We start from the raw sequence: 19,208 nt of genomic DNA, 5'->3' as shown, positions 1-19,208 counted from the left end.
TTATTCTTTGATTCCATTGTTGGTTCGTCTAAAGAAAATTAAATTTTATCAGCTGATACATCTGTGAAATACTCGTTTTCCCTCTCCCCATCTCTGAATTCTCCAAGTTAGTGTCTGTGACTTTCACGTCTGTTTACGAAAGATTTATTAATCTCCCATAGTTAAAGGAACTGGCAGAAGGCGTTGAATCATTCTCCAGGACCCTCATTTTGCCATAGGGCCTGCAGGCTAGTGATGGAGCAGATTTGAAGTGGGTCACTGTTAATTTTCCAGGGCCGCCATAATAATATACCTGGCATGAATTGGAGAAAATTGTTTATCACATTCTGGAGACTTGACACATGCCATCAGGTTGCTGGTAGTATTGGTTTTCTGGAAGGCCTCATGGGCCATCTGAAGGCTACTTCTTGTAGCCTCGTCACATAACCTCTCCCAGCCCCTAGGTCCAAGTGTCCTCTTCTTGGAAGAGTACCAGTAACTGGTCAGGGCTCATCTCTTGACCTTATTTCACATTAATTTCCTCTTTAGAAACTCTGTCTTCAAATGCTGTCCCATCCTGAGGTACTGGAGAGTAGGGCCTCACTATATGAATTTGAGGGGATTACGACCCCCAGGATGGTACATCCCATTCATCAAGGAACCATTTGAATATATAACTCAGTGCTTTCCCGATCTAGGCTATTTCTAAGCCTCATGAGTGTCTAATTTCAATGTGCGAAGTCGCAAAACTTGGTGGATCCTTTTAGAATTGGTAAGATTGGAATTGGCAGATTTCTTTTGGTCTCAAAGAAACTTTCCTTGAAGAGGACCTCCCATACACAGCGGGTAGGTGTGGAGGCCTGAGTGGTTCCTGGTTTGTTAGTTAATCGACCTAGCCGTGAGTGGAGTTTGTGGTCAGTGGCTCTGTGGTCCATTGTTAGTGTTCTCCCTCATGCTCTGTCCTTTCCCAGACAGGCTTGCAGCTTTCATTTGGTTTGTCTCTCAGGGCCTCCAGTCCTCCTACTGGATACTCTGCCAAACTTCTATGCCACCCTGATAGAGAGTTGAGAGTCTTTGATTTCCACCTGTCTTTCATTGGGATTGCTGGTGATGAGCCTTAAAAATAAATTTCTTTCTTAAGAACAGCCACAGCAATCCTAGCGGCAGTGTGCTGAATCTTTGGTGAGTGCTATCTCATTTAATCCTTACAGTAAATCTATTTACTTTGAATTGCTTTCTTTACAATAATATTTTCCACTTAATGGAGGTGGAAATGGGAGTTGGAGAAATTAAATAAACCCGTGTGGTGTTACATGAATGGTAAAGCAGTGAGTTAAACTTGTACTCTCATTCCCAAAACTATGCGTTCAAAAGCCCTACTTTAAATTCCAGCAGGCTTGCCTTCTCTCTCTCACACAGCTTTTTCTCTCTCTCTCTTCTAAATGCTGATAGCGTTAAAGGCAGATTGTATCCTGATTCCATCCTCTACTATTTCTCTTTCCTGTGACCTCTTCCTCATGCACTCATGAAGGTCGACCCTATACTGGCCATTGTGCCTAAGAACTCCTTGTGTGTCCCTTGCACTTTTGCCGGACAGTTGAAGGGACTGAAGTATGGAGACTTGGCTGAGGTGCCAGCTAGTACATAGTAGAATCCGGTGTGCACCCATAGCCGCAGTGCCACTTTTATGGTCTTCACAGCAGCATAACTTCCAGATGAGACAGAGGCGGCATCTTAGGGGTGCTATGTTGTGTGAAAATATTAACAGACATGGACTTGAATTTAGGTTCTACTCTTCCTGCATCGAGTCTCTGACACATTACTCAGCTCTCCCATGCTTCCTTTCCCCTTCCTGTGTTATGGACAGATTGTCTGCACATTCTGGTCATTGTTCTGGTTGCTAATTGGAGATCATATCCAGAGCCTTGCGGTGGTTGTTACTTCCCATTTCTTTGCTCCTTTGGAAACCAGGTAGACTTGCTAAGCTGAGTGCATGTTAAGAAACATGTCTGTGAAGGCTGACAGGTTAAACCTCTCACCACTGGAACTGCCCTTAGTCCCTGGTGAAACCCCATGGGACAGATGAGACAAATTCCCCGATGCCCATAAAGATCCGAGCCTTTTCCTGAGGGCCTTCTAATAAATACTCCCTGGAGAAGGGCGAGGCTCCAGGAGTGCGACAGGAGCTATTGAAAAGGAGGGAAAAACATCGCTGTGGCCATGCCGTCGCTCCTGAGTGAGCCGGGCGTGAGTGTTCCCCAGGAGCTGTCAGTTCTCCCACACGCTGCAGACGCGAGTTAGAAACCCCACGGGGAGGGGAACCGCAGGCTGGCGAGGCGGCGGGTGGTGGTTCAGTGGTGGTTTAATTCTGGCGGCCCGGAACCACAGAACATCGTGGGCTGCCTGGAAGGAGAAAGTGAGCTGTGGGAGGCCCCTGGAGGACAGGAGGGCACTTGTGCAGCTGCTGCCAAGCCACATGGCCCTCGCTGCCCACGGGGCTGAGGGAGGCCCACCAGGGAGGGCCTCCAGCCGGGGTGCTGGGCGACAAGCCTCCTCTATTAATACGAGGCGCTATTTATACTGTCCTCTCTGCACACCACCTTCGGATCACGTGCCTGCTGCCTGGCCCGAGAGGGCTCAGTGCGGGTGCTGCTGTGCTTCCCAGGGTCATTGACCTAAAATGTTCCACAGGCTGGAGGGAGCATGAGTGCGCCCTGCCCGTGCGTATTTATGGTGTGCCCTTTTCAGGCCTTTGCTTCCACCCACCCCAGCCCTGCTGTGTAGAAGGGAGGGATCAAACAGCCGCATGAATTACCACCACCTGTTAATCATTTACTTTGTGTCTCGCTGTAGCTTAGGCTGTTAAGTGTAATGATTTCCACCAGATCTTGCCCACCCCCCCTGAAGGTGGTCCTTATATTATTTACAGAGTTTGGAAGAGGGAACTGAGGCACAGAGGGTGAGAGGTGCTGCGTGAGGGCGCGGGACTGGGTCTGAATGAACTCAAAAGCTAAAGGATTTAAAAGCCAGAGCTGTGTAACTAGCCTCTGAATAACCCTTGCTCGGCTGTCCTGAACTTGTGTCTCAGTTTCTTCCTTTAGGGTAGGGTGACCCTTCGGGACCTCCCTCTTAGGGTTGCTGTGAGGTGCTGCAAGGGGAGCAGTCGGCAGGTGCCAGCCATTCCGTCATCCTTCCCTCCCTGTCCTTGTTGCTTACGCATTGCTGCCTAAAGGAACTCCGCTTCATCCTTACTTGGCTGCGTCTGCCAGTCTGGTGTGAAAACTCCAGATTGTAGAACCTCGCCCAGGTCATTCTTCCCAAGTAGCTGGGTGCTCTGATGTCAGTTACTGAGTTGCCCCGAAGTCAGTGCTTCTGTGTCCTATCGACAGCTTTTTCTCCTTTACTGCAAACTAAACAACGGAAGTTCCACCCCACTGCTCAACTCTGACTGTTATTAATTGTAGCTCTCTGTATTTGAAAACAACCAAAGTGTTTGCGATTAGCAGACTCACTAAACAAATTATGGTTCATTCATACCATTCGTGGCAGTAGCAGAGATGCTGTGACTGGTTAAAAAGAATTATGGAGCTCTCTGAGAAATACTACCGAGGGGTCCCTGACCGCCTCCAACACACAGTGTTTGTGTTAAAGGAAGCGCGTGTGCGTCTCTGCTCCATGGCAGCAGGGCTTCCTCTCGGGGGCAGAGCAGCAGAGCACTGAAGGGCGGGGAATGTTTGCACCGAGCCTAGTCCTGTTATTCTTTGTTTTGGGGTCTGGGGTCATACCTCGTAGTGCTTGGGTTACTCCTGGCTCTGTGCTCAAGAATGACCTTTGGTGGTGCCGGGGACTTGGATAAGAAGGTCCCATGCAGGGCCTTCTTATCTCCTGTACAGTAGCTGGTATATTTTTGGGAAATCATTCAAAAGTTTGTTTGCATACTTCTACCAGCTAATAAGTAAATGGTCAAGAAGGCCCCCAAAGCACTATAATCCCAAGTTACTCCACAGGTTTATTTTCCATTTTTGAAATCTAATTTGGCTGGGATAATAATAATGATTATTAGCATTATGTTCTTTTTTTTGTAATTGCATTTTGCATCTTGCTGTGGGGAAAGGCGTCCTTAACTTAGCCAGATGGATGAACAGTGGAGAGAGGGCTGAGCATGCTGGCGAGACCGAGGTTGCCTCTGGATGGGGTGGGAAAGCTTCACCTCCTCTCAGTGTTTGGAGCCTCATTTTCCTTCCAGGAAGCCCTTCTAGCTCCAGGGCTGGCCTGCTATTCCCAGCCCGATGCATCAGAGGCACTTCATGGTCCTGAGTCATCAGGAAAGGCTCAGCTAACAGAAAGAAGCCAGGCATTTCAAGAGGACTTTTGGGGGGGGGCTTGAGTGGGAGTAGCTCTGGGGGAGAATGAGAAACAGGGCAGAGCAGACAGCCCTGGGAGCTCGAAGCTTGCGTCAGCTGCTCTCCTGAGTTCCTCAGGCTTCCTGATGGGCAGGAATTGTGCTCGGCTTCCCGAAGGCCCTTTCCCTGCAGGCTCAGCTGCGCTATTTTTGACCGGGCTATTTCGGTCTGGCAAGGGGGTCCTGTCTCAGAGCGCGCTGAGCTGCGATGCCTTCTGAGGATAACATTCCCTTTTCTGTCAGGGACCGAGGGCAGAACGTCAGCGGGGGCAGAGCGGACAGGCTGAGCTTTCACTCATGGTTCTTTTTAAGTAGAAATGATGTAGAAGTAGTATGCTGGCTGTGTGGATCTGCTTTGGGCACCACCTGCCCGCTTTGGAAATCAAGCAGCCCTGCCGATTTTTTTAGAGCCTGTGATTTCTGCCTAAACTTGACACAGAGCTGCTGGCCCAACTGTGAAACACCCGGTTATCTTTAGCTCTGCTCTACCGCAACTGTACTCTCTGCTCCCAGCACTTTGGGCAAAAATTGAAATAGTATTAGAATACCCCCGTTCTGCATTCATTAGTCCTGTGGAACTGGGTGGGGCAGTTTGTGGGGTGTTGCCATGGGCTGGCCCGGGAGCCCTCGTTCCACATGCCTCCCCCTTGACAGAAGTCTGTGCTCTCTGTACGGGGAGTGAAATCGTCCAGGCCTGCGCAGACCCAAACACAACAGCCAGGTCACCCAGAGGCGGGGGGACTTTCCACCCTGCTGCCTTTTCTCTAGCCACGTCTGCCTTATTGTACTCTGACTCGGGTTCCACTCTGTCGTTGTCACTCTATCATCATGTCGTCCTGAGCGAGTGACTTCGACCAGAGTTTAACTAAGAAGACTCCAGCCTCTAACGTAGGAGCCAGCGGTGGTGGCCAGTGGGTATGAAGAAGCAGGATACTGGCAGGAAGCTGGCCTCTGCTGCCATTAGCGGTTGGCTCCGTCTCCTTGTTCCCGTCTCACCAGTATGGTGGAAGTTCCCAGGACAGACCCCCTGGGGCTTTAAGGCTGGTTTCAGTCCCAGCGAGAGGGACCGGGGGAGAGGCCAGCAGCGGCGGCTTTCCCAGCGCCATGCCCCTGACAGAGCATCTCTCTGGGTGCCGCCCTGGAGATGCCTGAGCGTCTTCAGGTAGCCTGGGTACTCCCCTGCATCACAGAGCCTGAGCAGCATGCCGCATCCTCAGCCGCTGGGACCCCTGCACCTCGTGAACACCTGCTGGGAGCCCATGCCCCGCCCCCCACCCTCCCAAAGATGACTTCTTATGTCTGAAAAGCTTTTAACGCGCTGTTATGTTAACTGCCGAAGTTGTTTTCATGACCACCGTTGTCTGTGTTTTAGAGTAAGTCTTTTAAGCAATGAAAAGTTCATTGGCAAAAACTGTCTTATTGGCAGTAGGTCCCTGACCTCTGCTTGATAAAATCTGAGGGTCTCTCTTAGAGAGAAGGACCCTGGTGGCACTATGAAAATATGTCAGTGGGGATTAAGACTGGTGGAGCGTTTTCACTGTTCCTGAGCTTCAAGGGGAAGTGGCTCACAGCAGGATTGGAGGAGATAAAAGGTGAAGCAGAAACAATCTGATTTAGGGGGCAGTCAGATAAGAGACTGTTAAAGTAATTAATTGTCTACTTCAGCACACAAACAAGGGCCCTTTAAGTGGGGAAAGGATTTGCCACATGATAGGGATCTGCTTTCTCTCTGCCAGAGGGTTCCGTCATGGGGCTATTGAAACAAACGCTCTATGTCCCACCGCCCAGTAATTGCCAAGCTGCTTCTCTAACTGGCTTTGGCACCGAAGAAAGCTGGTTGGATAATATGAGGCCTTTCCCTTCCCTTTTTCTATTCATTTCTATAAAAGATGGCAGATAACTAGATCATTCTGTTCAGGGAAACACTCGCTGTACACTTGTCTGAATGCAGCTGTCATTTCAGTGGCCTTGTCTTCAAATGGTAATAAGATACTTTGTGCAAGACATGCCCTCTCTTTAAAAACAGAAAATAAGATAACCCACTTTACCCCCTTGATTCTACATCTCAGATACAATTTGTTCCCAGCCTGTCACCCGGCAGAAAACCAGATCACTGTGCACTGCCTTTCTTAAGGATTTTTGGGCTCACTTCAAAGGCATGTCTGATTTTTGGATTCCCTTTCCAGATCTGGAAACACATGTCCATGTAAGGAGGCTGAATTGCAGAGCTTTTGGGGGTGGGAAGTGGGGGCAGACACTGCGTTTTGGTTCTCGGGCTTTCCCTTTCAAGAAGACTTCTGAATGCTGGAAATAGAGAACTTGACTGTTTGCCGGGAAGGTAGCTTGAAATGCCTCTCTTGTCGGAAGAGTTTCAGGATGTCTCCTTGCAAATGTGTAGATAGTAGGAGTGACTGGAAAACAGGTCCAGGACCTCCGTCGAAGAAGCCTCCACCTCAGAAGAGAGCTGGAGTTCGACTCCTTTGTATTTCACAGATGTGATACTGTCGGAATAGTTGGCCCACGCATCTCAACACCCAAGTGTGTTTTTGGTGTCAGGCTCAAGTCCATGTGGGCAGGGCTGTTATTGGCAGCCCATTTCGTCACAGACACAGAAAGGGTGTGTCATTATATGTGTCCCGAAATCCTATTCTGGTTATTCCAGCCCATAAGGAGAGCGCTTACTGGTTACCTTGGGGTTGGGGGTGCTTTTGTTCTCACTGGTCTTGGCCTGTTGCCACTGTTTCTCTTGATTTCTGATTTAGTTGGGAAGCTTCTGTGAGACAGAGGACATTTCCTGAGTGTTGATTTCTAAGGCCTGAGTATGACTTTGTGTTAGCTTTTGAAATCTCATGACTTCCTTAAGGACTTACTTTAAAATTCTTTCTCTTTTATTCAGCACTGCAGTGTAATTCTACTGTGGTCAGAGCAGCACCAAATAGTTTTTTATTAGTGAATCACCGTGAGGGTACAGTTACAGATTTACATATTTTCGTGCTTATGTTTTGGTCATACAGTGCTTGAGAGCTCATCCCTCCACCAGTGCCCATTCTCTACTACCGATGGTCCCGGTATCCCTCCCACCCCCAATCCCACCCCCCACCCCACCCTACCTCTGTGGCAGGGCATTCCCTTTTGTTTCTCTCTCCTTTGGGTGTTTTGGTTTGCAGTAGGGGTATTGAGTGGTCATTGTGTTCACTCTATAGTCTACTTCAGCACGCATCTCCCATCCCAGGCAGGTCCTCCAACCACACTTTACTTGGGCAACACAAATTAAAAAAAAAAAAATTCCCCCCATTGTATGTTTGTGTTTCCAAACTACTAACTTAAGTGATTGATTTCTCTTGTCGTTTCAGGATCCTCAGTAACAATGAGCTGACAGCTGTCCCGTCCCTGGGAGCCGCATCCTCGCACATCGTCTCCCTCTTCTTGTAAGTGGTGCCCTGGGGGGGCATGGCTGGAGGGGTGAGACTTTCACACTCTTACTGACTTTGGTGGCAGGAGCCCTGATACTCATATGCTTGCTGGTGCAGGCGTCACTTGCATGATGGTGGTAAATACCTAGCATACTTCCTGGACCTTCAGAGTGGAAAACTGAAGGTCCAGGACCAATCCTCGGTACTTGAAGAGAAAAGTTACGCCCCCATGCGGCATATCAGACTTGATCCCTTGCTTGTGGAGAGGCTGCAAGTTAGGGGCATAAACAGATAAATGAAGCTGCACGAATCACAATACGGCAAGCTCATCTTTGTGAATTTAGTAACTTGGGTCTTAAAAGTTTTTCGGAGCACTGAGCTGCCCCCTGAGCAGAGCTAGGTGTGGCCCCAAAGCCAAAGAGGGGGGAAGGCATACTCCACACCCCCACCCCAGGCTTCACTTTACGAACTCAAGGGGAACTCATGCCCCTAATAAAGCGGGGGTGAGGAGAACAGGTCTACCACACTGACCAGCAGTCGACACCCCTGCGGCGGGTGCGAGCCTGTCCATCTCAGGACAAAGGGCCACAGGCCTCCTTCTCGCACTTCACAGAACAAGGGCGAAGCCACGAATGCTGTGGAGCTAAAGGAGACAACGCTAAGGTCTCGGGGCCCCCTGGCAGACTGCACCAGCCAGAAGGCGCAGCCATCACCTTTCAAACACACGCAGTGTCACGCCCGATGCCAGGAGCGCCCAGTCCATTCCCCTCCCCTCCAAGCCCGGCCACTCTCTCCCCAGGGATGAATAGTGTCTGGAGCACCTTTCGCAGTGAGGCCTTGCTATTCTCACACCCAGCTCTCCCATGCGCTGGGTGTCCGGGGAAGGGGTGAGCCTGAGAGCAGGGGTCAGAGACAAAGGGAGGGGCACACCCTGAATGCAGGGCCTGTGGCCAGCCACCTGCCCCGCTAGCGCCTTCCCACCTAGACGTCTGTGTAGCCTGCTGAGCCTCCGTGCTGCTGAAACGCTACCTCAGGGGAGAAAATGAGATGGAACGCCAGCATGATCGAAACCCAGTGAAAATACGCAGACCTGGGGCGGAGAGACAGTACAGCGGGTAGGCACTTGCCTGGCACGTGGCTGACCCAGGTTCTATCCCCACATACAGTCCCCCCGCACCCTGCTAAGAGTGATCCCTGAGTGCAGAGCCAGGAGTAAGCCCTGAAGAGCCCGCCCCACAGCCTGCAAAAACAAAGGCAGATCTGGCATGGAAACGGGGAATTCTTTGGGAGAGGAAGGTGGTCTGTTGAGCAAGATGCCAACACCATCTGGGTGAGAAAACTGTTGGACTCGCTACTGGTTTATCTGGAAAGGCCTCTGGGCCAGTGGAAAACAAGCAAACACCCACCTTCACACTGAACTACCAGGGGTGGGGGGGCAGGGGGCACGGGGTAAAAGTCAGGGTACTCAAACCTGAGCATCCCCCAGGGCTTCCTCACGGTTTTCTCCTGTGAATCCTTTCATACCCTTCTCATTCCCAGGGTGTTGTCCCTAATAATCAACAGGTTGTCTACCGCCGAACACTTGAGAATGAGAACTAATTCTTTCATAGACCTAAAAAATTCTGCTCTAAAAATGAACTACGGGGGCTGGAGCGATAGCACAGCAGGTAGGGTGTTTGCCTTGCATGTGGCCGACCCGAGTTCGATTCCCAGCATCCCATATGGTCCCCTGAGCACCGCCAGGGGTAATTCCTGAGTGCAGAGCTAGGAGTAACCCTTGAGCATCACCGGGTGTGACCCAAAAAGCCAAAAAAAGAAAAAAGAAAAAAAAGAACTACGTAAAGGGGGCTAGGCAAATAGTATAGCATAGGGCACTTGCCTTGAACAAAGCTACCCGGGTTCAATTCCCAGCAGCCATATGGTTCTCTGAGTCCCACCAAGAGTGTCCTGAGCACAGAGCCAGGAGTAAACCCTAAGCACTCCCAGGTGTGGCCCCAAACAAAACAAACGAAAAAAATTGAATAACATAAATTTTTTTTTTTTTAATGAACTAAGAGCCAGGCAGAGTGCTCACTGGGCTGAGGACACACTCTGTATGCAGGAGCCCCAGGTTCAATCCTGGCCCCCCAGTCACGACCTTGGCACGACCACCCCTGAATAATCAGGCTGGGGGGCGGAACCCTGAGCGATGCCCATTGTGGCCCATCTCCATCTCGAGATGGAGCGGGGCGAGTACCTTATCCCTGGACAGTCTCTCCTGCCCCCTTTAAAATTTTTTAAGTTTCTTTTCTCTTAAATCTCCCCTACCCTAGTCATTGTGTGGGATGGGGACTACACGCAGGCTGGCTCTGTGCTGGTCAGCTGGTGGCTCGGACACTCAGCCAGTGTTTGCTGAGGCTGTAGTGCTCCCCAGGGGGTGCTGCAGTGCTCACACGGTGCTCGGCAGAGGTCGCCCTTCATTTCGGCTGTGGTGCTTGCTGGAGGTTATGTCCCTTCTTCTGGCGTGAGCCACACCTGACTGCCGTGAGTCAGAATGTTGGTACCTGGGATCCCAGATCAGGCAGCAGAGCTGTGTAGACCGTTCTAGGCACAATTTAATGGGACATTTGGGATCTGGATTTGTAACCGTACGCTTGCTTTGGCAGCCACTCATTAGCCGCTGCATCTTTTTTAGGCCTCTGAAATGTTTTTCTTATTTTTCTTCTTGGGTCACACCTGGCGATGCACAGGGGTTACTTCTGGCTCTGCACTCAGGAATTACTCCTGGCGGTGCTGGGGGACCATATGGGATGCTGGGGATCGAACCTGAGTCGGCCGTGTGCAAGGCAAATGCCCTACCCGCTCTGCTATTGCTCTGGCCCTGGAGTATGTTTTTAAACCTGCTGCTTCTAGTTTACCTCAGGTCTGTGCCACCATCCAATGCTGCTGGGCCAGGAGGTGCTTATTCCCCCAGCTTTGTGTCCATTTGCTCACAGTTGAGAAGCACCAACTTCATTCCCCTTGTCCCTCGGTTGGTCGGGAGGCAAGGGCCACAGAGAACATGTTTGTCTAGCGAGTGGCAGAGCTGATAAGGATGCCAAGCCCACACATCGCTGCTTTATCCCGTGTGCCCTGGCACAGGTGGAGAGCCTGCAGCACTCACGCCTCCTCGCTCTCCTGACTAAAAATACATTTCTGCTCTTTGGCCCAAGTGCTCGGAGTGGTGGGGCGGGCTGGCCTTGTTCCTGCGATTCCATTAGACAGCATTCAAGTATGTCAAGCAGGAGGAGAAAATGACTCCCTCCTGGTTTTGATTCAGTTTGGAAAATACAGGTTAGCGTTGGCAGCCGCCTCCTTGGCCTGAAGCTGCTCTCCCTCTGACTGGTCGACGGTTCCTCCGAGGCTGCAGGACTGAGGCGTGTTCATCTGCCTTTGCTCTGAGGGGCCCGTGGACCCGTGGCCTGAGTTCCATGCCGGCAGTCAGGTTCGCAGCGTGACATCTGGGCAGCGGCAGAGTGGGGATCATGGTGCTTTCCTCCTTCTGCCTGTCTGTATCGCCGCAGCGGGCAGAAATAAGAAGGCGGGCGGCAGGGAGCAGCGCTTGCCTCGCCTGACCCGAGAGGCAGACCGCCTGTGAGTATCTCCTCCTCCGGCCGTTGCAGTCCTCCAGGAGCGCCAGCGCTGGTTGTGCTGCCACGGCTGTGACCTTTCAGGAGCACGGAGCTGGAGGAGTTAGTGGGGAACTGCTGTGCCCTGCCGTGGGGGCCCAAGGCAGTTCTAGTCTGCCCGCAGGATTCTCCCCGTCACATGTAGGAAGTCCCTGACACGGCCTCTGAAAGTGTGATGGGCTCGTTGACGCGCGGAGTGTTGCCTTTGGGGTTTCCCTGGGGATCAGCAGGGAATGAGAAGAAGGAGCGAGATGTGCAGGGGGACTGGATGCTTCAGCGCGGGGCTCACCCCGGCAGTCTGGGCAGGAGGGTGGGCGAGGGCGGGGCTCCCTCTGCCCTGTGCGTTTCACTTCCAGCTCTGGTGAGCGTGGTCAGACCTGGGACAGTTTCTTCTGTCTCCTTCACTGCAGGCAGTGAACCTGCGGGAGGATCCTCCCCTTTTTCGCCTCTCCCCTCATGTCCCTCCCTCCCTGCCCCCAAATTTTTATTCCTCTGGGAGCCGGAAATAGAGAAGAGGGCCCGGAGTGTCACCTGGGGAACACCCTGAGGGCTGGTAACCGCTGCTGAAGTAGCAGGTTTGTGGTTTTCAGCACAGACACCTATAATTAAGGACTTTCGTCCCTGGAAGCTGGTTCCTTATCACTGTTTGTTTCCTGTCTCCTGAGACCGTACCTGTCTGTCTTGCTTCTTGCTCGTATGCTAGTGCTCCAGACCTGGGCACCAGAGCCCTCCTTCCGGGCATCACGGCTCTTGGGGCCTCTTGGGAAGAAGGTTTCCTTTCCCATCTGGCTTTGATACCAAAATAATATTTTCTAGCATTTGGGGACCTGAAATCGTTTAGTGAAATTTCAGTTGGTTAATACTTTGTGATTAAGTGACTCTAATTCGATTAAAGTATTTGCGGAGAGCAGGTTTGCTTTGTGCTTGCAGGGTAATGCCAAAGCCATTTGTTCTTAATAATAAAAAAGCATAAAACTCAAGGAAAAGCTTTTAAACAGGATTGGGATGGAGTGGGGGTGGGTGGCAAATTTGGTAAAAAATTCTCCTCAGGGAGAAGAACAGATATTTTTTGAAGTGGGCACAAAAATCTGCTGCTGCATCTTCACTTTTGAGGATTTTTTTTTTTTTTTTTTTTAAAAATTTGAAGTCCTGGAAGCTCGGGTTACCTACCATTCCCACAGCAGCTGTGACTTTGTTGGGTGTGAGACAGTTCAGTTGAACGAAAATTGTCTTTTTTCCTGGGGTCTTCCCCAACCTGTATAGTTGGAAGGTTGAGTTCAGTGAAAATGGCTGGGTGTTTCCGGCCCTGCAGGAGAGGGAGTGATTTCCCTTGCTGTGAGATCAGTGTCAGTGTGACAGCCGACACTCACACTCCCACCGGCCCCGGGGCGTGTTCCCTTGTGGCCAGTACCTGCCCCTGTAACTTCTGTTCCAGGCTCTGGTACGTTTATGTCCTTGTACCTTATTTTGAAAGTTATTTTTATTGAAATACAACTGACAGAAAACATGGGCCCCTTTAAAATACATAGTTCAGTGGCTTTTTGGTGCATCCTCAATCCTGTGCAAATAGCCCCACTCATTACAGAACATGTTCTTTACACTGAAAACGGGATCCTATGCCTTTTTAGTGATCTCAGGCTTGTCTCCCAAGCTCCCTCCCCCCCCAGCCGTTAATCTGAAAACTTTTTTTTTCTTGAGGAAATAATTTTTCACACATGTTAAGAAATGAACCTGGGGAAAGTATTTAAATCTATTTCTCTGGACCAGAGAGATAGCTCATGGGATTGAGTGCGCTGCGGGAACAGCCCCTGCGCACTGCTCAGTGTGGCCCCCAGCCTTAAGTAAGTAAACTCATCTGTTCCTAAGAGTCGCAAAGGTAAGGGATTCTCATTGTAAAAGAGTCTTAAATATACAGTAACAAAAACTTCATGCCAGTGAAAAAGTAAATGCTTTGATATTTAATTCACTGTGCTAATGTTTTCTTTGTCCATTGCGTTCTTATTTCCAAACTTAAAAAAAAAGCAATGACCCTTACAGACTCAGGATGTGGGTAATTTGCACATAAGTAATTGCAGTCCTGTATTTTGTTGTGACCTCTTAGCTAAAGAAAAGTTGATTACCTAAAAGGGACGGGACATTTGCCATCTCTTACTGTAAAACCTGGAAATAATGGAACCTGGTGTCCTGTCTGTGACCCTTCGGGTGAGTGGGAGAATCCCTGGTGCCAGGGAGGAGCCTGAGGGCCTGAAGGATGGAGCGCGGTTGGCCGGGCCTGCTGGGGAACCAGAATCAATAGCAGTACTTACTCTCTGGGCCGAGCTGGCTGAAAGAGAGCGCCCAAATCAATCTTCTTTACGGGCTTGTTAAATGTGGAGATCAATTCACATAAAAGTGTAATTAAAGAGCAAGCTGTGTGTGTGTTGGGGGGGGCAGGGCAGCTGGGGGTGGGTAGGGATGGTCTGGCAGCTGCTCCGCACGACTGAGGGGATGAGGGTTCCTCAGGGACCCGTCGGGAAACCAGGGAGAGAGGGCCCCGGCGGTCCATCAGAGTAGGCGCAGCTTCGGGACCCGAGGGCAAGTCTGTTAATAATTGGGTTTAAAAGGTGAAATTATACTGAGTAATAAGTAGTTGGCAGACATTCCTCAAACTCGGGTGTGTATGTTGAGGACAACCTACCTCCTGTCTGTCTTTTCACTCCGTTGCCCTTCAGTCTTTCTGACTGGATCACCTGGAGGAAGGCTCCCATCTGTAGACATAATAGAGAACAAATATTAAAATCCCTTTTCACACCCTGTGTTGATCCCTAGAAGTATGCAGCACTAGTTTGTCTTCACAAGTTGAGTCGTAATCTTGCACGGTGGAGCTATTTGGGTGCGAGGCTGGACCTTGAGGGGTTCTGTGGGGGAGTGGGGGGAGAGGGTGTGTGTGTGTGTGTGTGTGTGTGTGTGTGTGTGTGTGTGTGTGTGTGTGTGTGTGTGTGTGTGTGTGATGCACGCGCACTTACAAAGTGAATACACTGTTTCAGTAGCTCTGCCTCCTGGCAAGTGACTGTCATCCATCCTGTGGAGGAACTGTCGACTACACCATCCGTGAGTCATCTGGTTGAGAGTGGACTGAGTCTGGTGGGTAGAACCTTTGGGGATGGGAGATCTTCCCCTGGCCTGTTTCACTGGTGTCCTCTGAGTAGGACCCAGTTGAGCCTTGCTGCTGAAGGGAAACCAAGTCAGGAAGGAATTGGTGCCAATGGAAAGCTGGCCTGGGCTGTGGCGTCTCATTTGTTCAGGTCTTCACATACACTTTCATCGAAAGGGCAGGCATAGTGAGACACTTAAGGAGAAGAATAGATTTAGTAAAACCTTTGAAGGGAACCATGAACCAAGTTGAGACTAAAACTGTAGAAACTTAAATATATTTGAAGCTGTTATAGTAGAGTTAAAGTTCATGGTGTCTGTACAGAATCACTGTACCCGCCATCACCAATGTGCCCCTGACCTTCCAGTGTGGTCCCTCTGTCTTCTCCAGTCTGATCCCTCTTACTGCCTTTCATAGAGGGTTTTATTTTTCACCACACTCCCGTCAGCATTGGTAGTTTCCAGTTTTTATATAGCATCGTCACTATTATGAGGTGATGCCTAATTGATTTAAATTTCCCTAATAATAAGTGATGAGGAACTTTTTTGTGTGTGTGCCTACTAGCCATCCATATGCCTTCTTTGGGGGAAATGTCTCTTGATCTCCTCTTCCAATTTTTTCATGGGGTTATTGGATTTTTATTGTTGAGCTTTGTGCCTTATTTGCCTTGGTAATTAGCCAATTATCTGATGTATTTTGTGCAGATACATTGAGTAGTCTGTCTTTTTATTCTAGTCAGAGTTTCTTTTGCCATGCAAAACCTTTTTGATTTGATGTGAACACATCTGTAACTTTAAAAAAAAAAAACTTTACCTCCAGAATCAAATTATTAAAGACACCTGAGGTCTATATCCTGGAGAGCTATGCCCATGTCTTGTCTTCGGCGGATCTTTTGGATTCTCCGTCATTAGTTCCCTTGGGATTAACTTTTGTGTATGGTGTGAGAAACCGTTTTTGTTGCAGTTATTTTACATGGGACCACTCAGAACCACGGAACAGAATTTCGAGCCCATAGGGAACCCTCAGTTGTATTAACAGTTCATCTGAGCACATGAAGCGGAATAAGGAGAGCTTTTCCGGCAAATGGTATAGGGAAGAAGTAAAAACTTAAAAAACCTGGTGATTCAAAAGTCCCTGGGTGAGGGGCTGGAGCACAGTGGGTAGGTCGTTTGCCTTGCATGCGGCCGACCCAGGTTCGATTCCCAGCATCCCATATGGTCCCCTGAGCACCGCCAGGAGTAACTCCTGAGTGCAAAGCCTGGAGTAACCCCTGTGCATCGCCAGGTGAGACCCAAATAGCAAAAAAAAAAAAAAAAGAAAGAAAGAAAAATGCCCCTTGGGTGAGCCAGGTGAGTGTCCTTGCTCCCTTGCCTACACAGGAGGGCTCTCTGCCCCCAGAGGGAAGCAGTGACCCCGGGGAGAAGACAGAGACTCCTGAAACTGAACGTCAGTAGTACTGAAGTTCCTCTCTGGGTCTTCAGTGCTCACTCTCGGCCTGATGTGCCCGTGTTTTGTTGGTGTGAATCTTGCCTCTGATTTGCACATCTCCCCCATTGCTGCTCACTCCTGCAGTTCTCACACAGCCCAGAAAGCTTTGCAGTGACTCCGATGGCTTAGCCAGCCCCTAAGTGCCACCAGAGGACTTGCACTGCCCCTAGCTCCCAGGCAGTGGCCCCCTCCTTCGAGACTCACCCCTGGGACTCACTTAGGGGCTCAGAAGTTGAGTCCTTATCAAGCTCCTGAGCTCCTCAGGGGCAGGAAGTGGTGGAGATGACTTCCTGATGAGATTGGTGTAGATGTTTCCCCCTTCACCGGGGCCTGCCGGCAGTGCTCAGTGGCTGCTGCCGGCACAGGCTGCCAGGTCGTGGGATGCGAGGACTCAGACTTGCACCTTCTGCATGCAGATCTCATGCTCAGCCTCACTTTTTTTGTTTGGGGTGGAGGAACCCAAAGCCCTGGTAAGGTATTTCTCAGAGGGGCGCGGGTGGTGGGCACCAGTGAGCACAGGCAGATCTGATCTGACTGTGTCTGTGGATTAGAGGCCATCTCTTAGACATTTGTCCCGTCTTAGTTTTCTGCCTGCTGGCGGTCGCTGCAAATCTCACCAATAGCCCTTTAACCAGGGGCTGCAGAGATAGTAGCCTCAGAGAACAGCCTTGGGGAGCAAGAGACTATTTCCTCCCTGTGATGGCTTTGAGAGGGCTCAGTTTACAGTGCTGCCTCTTTGGGCAGGAGGAGCCAACCCTGGAGAGTGAGATTTAGCACCTTTTCCCTTCCTGCTGGTTATCGGTGACCATTATCAGATAAATCTTTGACCTCATCAGAGACTTGAATGGGGCCGCTTTGTTCCAGGTGGCAGTTGAAAGCTGTGTCTGAAAGCGCTTCTGCTCTAACAGGGGAATTAAAGCTCTCAGCCCAGCCCGACCCCCTCCCTGCATTGTTGCTGATCCACGTGATCTCCCACCCCTCTTCTCAGCCTCATGATGAATGGAGTGGCTCCTGAGGCCCTGCTGGCCATGCCCCTGCCCTCACTGCAGTCTGCCTTCAAGGAATTCTGTCGGAGTCCATAGCCAGTGGTGATCCAGGAGAGGACAGATTGAGGGGAAGCTGCCGTCACTGTTAGGGTACAAGATAGACTCCCAGAGTGACACAGTTGCTGAGGGCCCATTTCTGGGCCCCTGCTTTCCCCCTATAAGGGAGGGTAAGGTCCAAGGCACCACCCGAGTGCTGTCCATGCTCGGCCAGAATGGGTGGTACTAGCAGGACGGAGGCAGCCAGTTAAAGGAAGCTGCGGCCTGCCCTGCCCACCGCCCCCTTTGTCCACAGCAATGTGTGCGAGGTCCAGCAGCCTTCTGTGGGAGGGCGGAGCAGCACCCCTGCTGCCTAGAGCTGCGGCTTCATCAGAGGCCGGATACCACCACCGGGCCCCGGGACAGCAGATCACACACCCAGCTTACAGAGAACAGCCCTCTGTGCTGGAAACTTCCCAGGCGTCCTGCCGCCGAGTCCGTTTCTGTCCTGAGCCTAACTGAGCCCTTTGCCGGGAAAGGGGCCGCCATGGCCACGAGCCTGCCAAGTATACAGTCGTGACCTGTCATTTTCCTTCTCTTGCCTTTTTCTTCTCCCCTTCTCTCTCAGAGTGGGGGTGGCGAAGCTTGCCAGATTAGTGGTACATCTGCAAGTCATTTGCTGGGAAGCTGAAGTGAACGCCAGCTGTGGGGTCTGGGGAGCAGGGGAAGGGGGGTGGGCTCGGAGAGGCACTCGCTCTTGGAGGTCACTTGCTGCCTTTGGGGGAACTCAGGGCTAGTTGAGGCCCAGTTGTTGAGAGTTGGTTTTGTTGGGTATTTGGTTTCCGGCACCCCGAGGCCCCACCCCCCCATTCTTTCCTATGGCCATGTAAGCTTTAAATATAGTCCAGGACCCAGCGGGAATCGGATGCCGGTAAGGCCTGGATGGTCTGGGAGTGATGGGTGCTGAAATCCCTCCTGGGTTCCAAGGACCAGGGCTGGGAAGCTGAGCCGCTCGGTGGGTTGCACAACAGCCCGTGTGAAAGGAGCCGGTCCCTGCCCATATCAATAAAAGGTCCCTGCTCCTTCCAGCCCGGACCATTTCCTCCTCCTCCTCCTCCTGGCCCACTTCCTGCAGGTGGCTTCTGTAATCCACTTACCATGCGGAGGCCCCAGCCGCGCGTGCACCTAATCCGAAAATGGCTGGCTTGACTTGAACCTGCACCGTGACCTTGCAGAGAAGGCCGGGCCCATGGTGTCTGCTCACACCTGGGAGCCATTTCAGCTTTGGGGCCCCAGTGGAAGAAACGTGTTTGCGTTTCTGGCCGGCCTTCCCTGCAGGAGGGGAGGGCTGTTGTCGATCCATGCCGGGGAGCTCCTAGCTGCTCCCTGCTTGTTCACAGGCAAGGGTGTTTAAAGACAGTTTACTCAGGGCACTACTGAGTCATGCCGAATCACCAGGGTTGTTTGCGTGTGGTGGTGATGGGGAAGCGGGAAGGGGGGGTGTTGTTTTTTTGTTTGTTGCTGTTTTGGGTGGTTGCAGAATGGTCAAAAGGTCCTCGGCCGTGGATGGTTCAGCCTTTCAAGATGAAAACGAGGAACTGTCCGGGAATGCAGTGCGCTGGTGTTGCTGACATTGCTGTCCATGCCTGCCCGAGAGCCAGCCCAGGGTCTGTTGCTAAGCCCATGCAACATGCGAGGCTCCAGCGGTTTGCCTGCGATCACACGGGAAGCAGGGCTTGTCTCGTTTCCCTCTCTCCCTGGGGCTCATGGGGGCATGTGGTCTGGGAACCTGCGAGGGTGTAAACCAGGAAAGTTCCAGTGCGACATCAAGCTGTGTGAGGGTGGTAGAGCCCGGGTCCTCCCTGGCACCTGGCCCCTCCGGTGTTGGCTGGTTGCCGTGATGTTGTGTGGCCTCAGGTGAACTCACTTCGAGTCTTCCACATGATTTTAATTAACTGGTGCAGAGTAACAGGAAGTTTTTCTCATGCCCTGAAGATTAGACTCCTCGGCCCCCTGATCACACCCACCCGTTGGCTGTCCTGGGCTGATTGTGGTCGTCCATCTGCTCGAGCAGCGCGGAGGCAGCGGCCCGGTGGGGCTCTGCGGAGCCCAGACTTGTTCCGT

The 19,208-nt window shown here is 51.2% G+C and overlaps 1 protein-coding gene across 2 annotated transcripts in view; it reads left to right on the top strand.

The window, feature by feature from the left end:
- LRIG1 (leucine rich repeats and immunoglobulin like domains 1) overlaps nucleotides 1-19,208 on the top strand; it is a 107,992-nt gene that overhangs the window by 40,982 nt on the left and 47,802 nt on the right. For both annotated transcript variants that reach the window (XM_055134215.1, XM_055134214.1), the window contains exon 3: nucleotides 7,735-7,809. In XM_055134215.1, the coding sequence (XP_054990190.1) occupies nucleotides 7,735-7,809 (75 nt within the window). The remainder of the gene's footprint in view (nucleotides 1-7,734; nucleotides 7,810-19,208) is intronic.

Source organism: Sorex araneus, chromosome 4 (genome assembly GCF_027595985.1).
Source record: "Sorex araneus isolate mSorAra2 chromosome 4, mSorAra2.pri, whole genome shotgun sequence".
NCBI lineage: Eukaryota > Metazoa > Chordata > Mammalia > Eulipotyphla > Soricidae > Sorex > Sorex araneus.
Note: the sequence above shows the minus strand (reverse complement) of the source record. Positions and strands in the feature narration are given on the sequence as shown.